The 5,572-nt window shown below is 38.6% G+C and overlaps 1 protein-coding gene across 1 annotated transcript; it reads left to right on the top strand.

The window, feature by feature from the left end:
* Positions 1-1,400: 1,400 nt before the first annotated feature.
* LOC139284999 (C-type lectin BML-1-like) lies at positions 1,401-4,254 on the top strand. The gene is given in 6 exon segments (XM_070905420.1): positions 1,401-1,416; positions 2,104-2,133; positions 2,136-2,248; positions 2,719-2,871; positions 3,421-3,544; positions 4,184-4,254. Coding segments are annotated over 6 exon segments (507 nt in total).
* The last annotated feature ends 1,318 nt before the right edge of the window (positions 4,255-5,572 follow it).

Here is a 5,572-nt window from a genome sequence, read left to right on the forward strand (position 1 = left end):
AAGTCAGTGGTATTCAACAAGTACCTCATTTTATTGAAATGCAAATCCAAGTTGATTTTAGGATGTGTCTGTTTATTCTTTGTGGCACAATTGTGTTCAAAATCACATGTCTTCGGGGCATCAGCTTTACTATTAAACTGTGACAAAGACCAGACTGACAGCCAGACGAGTGAGGATCGAGGATCGAGACTGACACACTTGAGGTGAGTCCTGTTTGACTGTGTGTTTCAGGAGAGCAGAAAAGGATCTTTTAGGAGCGTCTTTACATGAAACATAATGTGTCACTGACAGACATGAACTGAGTGACGGCTCCAATCAATCTGTTATTTAGACTATTTGTAAAGCAGCTTTCATCTTTTTAGAAAAATGTTCTGGTTGGATTATTATGAAAACCTTGAGTAGGGTTCCAGGAGGGGAAGCTCTTTTTTGATGACTTTGGATCAGAAAACAAAGTTCTTTATTTTTTTGTTTGTTTTATGTTATGTGTTGTATGTTCATGAAGTTCTGTTCATGTCTCTATGTGCTTGACACCATAGATAAGTTAACCAACATGCAGGTTAGTGGAATTCAAAGTGTTTCAGATTTTTAGTGAATTACAAATTAAAAATAAGACAAATATAAACCGTAAAACATTCTAATAAAAAAAATCAGCTAAAAGAGGTTTTAAATTCTCAACACTTCTGCTCTCAGATCAGCATTAAAACTAAAAGCTGCACTTTTAGACAACTAGCAGACTCCAGGACCTGAGGGGGGAATCCTGGTTCGTACATTAAAAACATGTCAGACAGACTGCTGCTGCAACACCATGAAGTAGAAGAATTTTAATCAACCAATACAAAAACTGTTTGAGCTATGTCATTTTGGTGAAGTGGTTAGCCCCATTTTCTTTTGGTTTGAACAAATTATGATGATTTAAGAGAGTCGATGTTCCATGAAATGTCCCAACAAAACCCTGAAATATTCTGGTGTACAGATGAGCAGCAGATTGATGTGTTTAACTTTGTTAATTTTGTCTCAAAAGCCTGGAAAAGAACGTAAGATGGGTTATTTTCTTATCCTTTATTTAGCCAGAAAGGTCCTGTTGAGATCTCTTCTTCCAGGGAGTCGTAGTCAAGACAGCAACACTAGCAAAAAAACATTTCACATGTTAGAACACATACAACACATGAAAACACATGCTATGATGTGATGACGGTATGATACAATAAAAGGCTGAAGATATAAGTAGGTAGTTTAGCTAACGTCTTAGCCAAAAATAGCAACATGTGTATTTTTCTCCTCTGGTATAGAGAGGACCATCCTAAAGATTCATATAAAATACAATGGTGAGTGCGTGAGCCTGCATTTGTTACAAAACGTAATGCAGCGTGGTATGCAGAATCCATTCTTTTTCAGTAGGGATGAAGATGCATGCATGTAAATCACATCACCAGACTTTAATACAGGTAGAAATGAGCTTTGCACAATTTTCTTTCTGGCTTCAAATGGAAAGCCCAGTTTTGGCCTCAGCCTTTTCAATAGATTATCAACATGCACATTAAAAGAGCCAACTTTTCCTCAAGCCATATGCCTCTGTATGTATAAGTAGTGACTCTTTCTATACATGTAGCTTCTAATGTCAAGATCAGCTTCCCTAGAGCGAGAAAGAGTGAAGGTCTTCTATTTGGTCCAGTTTTAAAACAGTGAGAGCTGCAGTCATTAAAAAGAGCTCTATGGCTTTATTCAAAGAGGGAGCCACCGTACAAAAGATTGTGTCATCAGCGTACAGATGTATCTTAGCTGGGTTCAGGATATATAGCTTCTATTTTCTAAACATGTCTGAATTATTATGATAGAAGACTGTAAAAAATATTCAAGTTTGTTATATTTGTATTGTTGTATAATGTCAAAATGTTAAAACAGATGAAAACTGAAATTAAAGTAAAGGCTATTACATATTTAAGATTTGGGAGCCTTAAAGAGGAATTAGCACTCGATTATTCTTGTATTTGTTTTGATTTATTTCTTTTTCTATCCATAATCACAGATTATGTAAGAACAGTCACAAAATAATACAGACAACAGGAACACAGAACTGACACTTCATCACTCTTTCTGTTACAGGGAATCCTAAGGCCTCGTGTGAAGCTAAATATCGCCCATACCATGTAAACATAAGATCAGTAATGAAGTCTGGTGGCAGATGGGTCCCAGACGCTGTGCAAAGGCCTTCTTCGATGTGCTGCACTTGTCCTTTGAGGGTGCAGAGGTGCTAAAAACAAACACACACTTCAGACTACAGACAATAAATGTGACCTCATACGGTTCAGACAGTCATTGGGTGCATCTCAATTCCCTTTATTGCATCTATGCTTCTTGCAAGTGACCGAAACGAGAGGAGGAAAGTGGATTTGATGAAACTCCTTTGGCAAATAAATGGTTATCATTTTAGTACTCAGGATAATCAGAATCAAATGTTACAAAGAAAAAGGAAAGAAATGCTCAAATGTAAATGTGTACTGGAAAAATAAAACATACATAAGAAAATTTGAAAGAGATACTACGATATTAAGTTATCTTTTTGTTTTCTCAACATTTTCTATAGTCGGTCTTGTGTATCCTCGCTCCTCAGGGCAAAGATAAGGGACTGGATCAATTTCTGAGGAAATAAGGGAATTGGGATGCAGCCATGGTGAAGTGTCGGTGAAAACGAATTCTTATTATTTCTGTTGATTTCAGAAAGCCTGTAACAAGTACAGCCATGGGAGATTTAAGAGTCATTTGGTGTCAATTCACGACATTGTGGAGCTGAATCGAGCGGTGTGCATCATGTACAGAGTCCACAGTCATTACTCAAAACCTCCTTACTGGATCGGACTCAAACTGATAATGGTAAGCAGTGAATGTTTCTGTTCAATCTTCAGTATATTCCCAGTTTGTCCCTCTAATTTGTCCCAACTCTGGAAATTAATCTACAGTATATCTGTAAAATATGTATTGGTATTAATGAAAAAAGGTAATATTAATGAGGTTTGTTACAACTTTTATTATTCTTTGTCTTACCTCAAGGGATGATGATGCTGTAAGTTATGGAGCTATAGTTCCCATGATGCTTTGAGGGATGTAACACAAAATGAAGTCAGCGAGTTAGCTGAGAGCAGAATCAGCTGTGAGCAGCTCCTGTCTGCAGTTACAGACAACCGGTCACGGTGACACTGAAGGAAACTTAAAAACAGGAGGATTCTCAGGTTCAAGTTCTGCCGTTTAAAAGACCATTTTATAAGTTTGTTCACAATGTACAGATATGTTCATATCCTCAGAATCCACAGACTGGGGCAATCATAAACCAGCTGACCCAGTAGATAGTCCATCTGAAAAAACACACCTTATGAATGACAGCAAAGTAATCACCATCAGGTAATAACTTCTTTTTCTTTTTAGGGCAAATATTATGGTATGGCTTATCAATGGACCGATGGAACTAAACAGGTTTTCACCAGATGGGCTTCTGGCCAGCCAGACTTCTTGGGGTACAAAGAGTATTGTGTGGAGATGAACTACTGGCGTAAGTGAACAAAAGGTTATCATTGAATGTAGAAGCTTTACTGAACCTCAGACAAGATAAGAGAGGATGAACACTTTTATTAAAGCAGCACACAAGAAGATGTGCTTCCCATTCTGCCACAGTATTTAAAAACAGATCTGTTTCAAAGTGATCCATTTTTATAATACAAGCTTTGTTGCACGAAATAATAGTAATAATAGTGGGAGTAATAATAATAGCTAGCTTGACTAGCTAAGTCATTTCAATCAGGAGAGTGAAGAAATATTGTATTGACGTGCAGAATAAAGATAATAAATGTGAAAGTGTTTGGCGATAGACCCCATCGCGACCTTGAGTAGCCTTGAGTAGTATAGGATACCCTGTATGGAGTCCAGACGCTGGTGGTGGTGAAAGGATGGAGCTCAACACGGACACTGAATGTGATGACTGGAGGTGAATGGCGAGCTGACAGCAAGCGAGAGGAGAACAGATTTAAGTTTCGGCAGCAGCAATATGATTGGCTGTTGGATAGTGAGAGAGTAAACGCCCATGATCAGCTGATTAGAGAAACAGGAAGAGAGAGAGGGATGTGGATGAATGAGTTGAGAGCTTCACTAAAACCCCACTGACACTGAATCACATGTTGTTTCTGTTTTCCAGACTGGGCCCTGTGGAACGACGAGCAGTGTCACCTGAAGAGGCCCTACATGTGTGCAGTGAACCTCTATTAGTTCACAGTGAACATGAAGAGCTGCAGGTGGACCAGTCAGCTGCACTGTAACCGCTGCAAACGCACACTCTGACTTGATTTACTGCAGTAAGTATTCAGCATCAGCATGTTGAGAGTCCTTGTTTCATTTCTGTTTGTGTTCAGCAGTGTGAGCGTTGAGGCCATCGTAGGTCCGTCTGTCCCGATGTCATGACATCAGTACAAAACACGAAGCTTCCTACTGTGAGAAACAGGCTGAGAAACCAGCGGAAACAGCAGAAAATGCAGGAATAATAAGGAAAAATAGACAGTTTGTGATCAGATTGTGTTATATACACAGATGAGACTGAATTCACTGCAGCCATATTTCATATATTTCATATATTTCTGAAATATAGTGAATAAACAGAAGTCACTGATTGATGAAAAAGGACAAAACATCTACACTGTAAAACATCATACGGCAATTTAGTGGAAACAACGAGTCTTTTACGATTACTTGATGTAAATACATACATTTTATTAATGTCAGGTTAAGTCAACTCAGATATTTAATACTGTACAGTTTTACCTCTTCAGGCCTCTAAAAATATCCAGAAGAAACGATCTACAAAGGAAACAGCACTTTGTGATTTTTCCTGTCATCGTAGGACGTGAGCATGTGCTCAGTGTGTGACGGACATGATTCGTTCTGTAGGGAGACATCGATGCTATGACTCATTCTGAGCATTAATAAAGTGTGACAAGAGATTTTCTTCTCTTCCTCTTTGGTAAGGTAGAAACAAAAGTCCCACTCGTGACCGTACTGCCGCCAGATTTGAGAACCACTGGTTTATTGACTAATGTGGCGAAGCAAACCCTGCCAGCCGACATAAAGTAGATTTTTGTTTTGTCTAAAACATTGTGTTCATCGGGGCTGAACGTGCCGCAGTTCTCTCTGTGTTACTGTCCAAACCAAACTAAAAGAGATGTTACACAGATAAAGAACAATCTGAGGCAATATACTTTTTACATTTCACAGAAGAACGTTTATGGAATCAATTAAATGTAAATGATTTCACTTTTCCCAGTTGTTTTTTTTAAGCTACAGGTGTGTTTAGCAGTCTGACGAAGCATCACAAGATTGTGACGTGAACAAAGCAGTTCAAACCTCTCCTATGCACCGAAGGTGGTTTGTTAGATTATTTGGGCGAGTACACTGCTGTCGTTCTTGATGCTGTCACCAGGTGGCGCTAAAGTCTAAAGGGGTTTCACATCCTGCACACAGAAACTTGTGGACACTCTCTTCTGGCTCCAGAACCTTGTGAAATGAAAAATGAACTGAACAGAAAAACACAAAC

Source organism: Enoplosus armatus, chromosome 1 (assembly GCF_043641665.1).
Source record: "Enoplosus armatus isolate fEnoArm2 chromosome 1, fEnoArm2.hap1, whole genome shotgun sequence".
NCBI lineage: Eukaryota > Metazoa > Chordata > Actinopteri > Centrarchiformes > Enoplosidae > Enoplosus > Enoplosus armatus.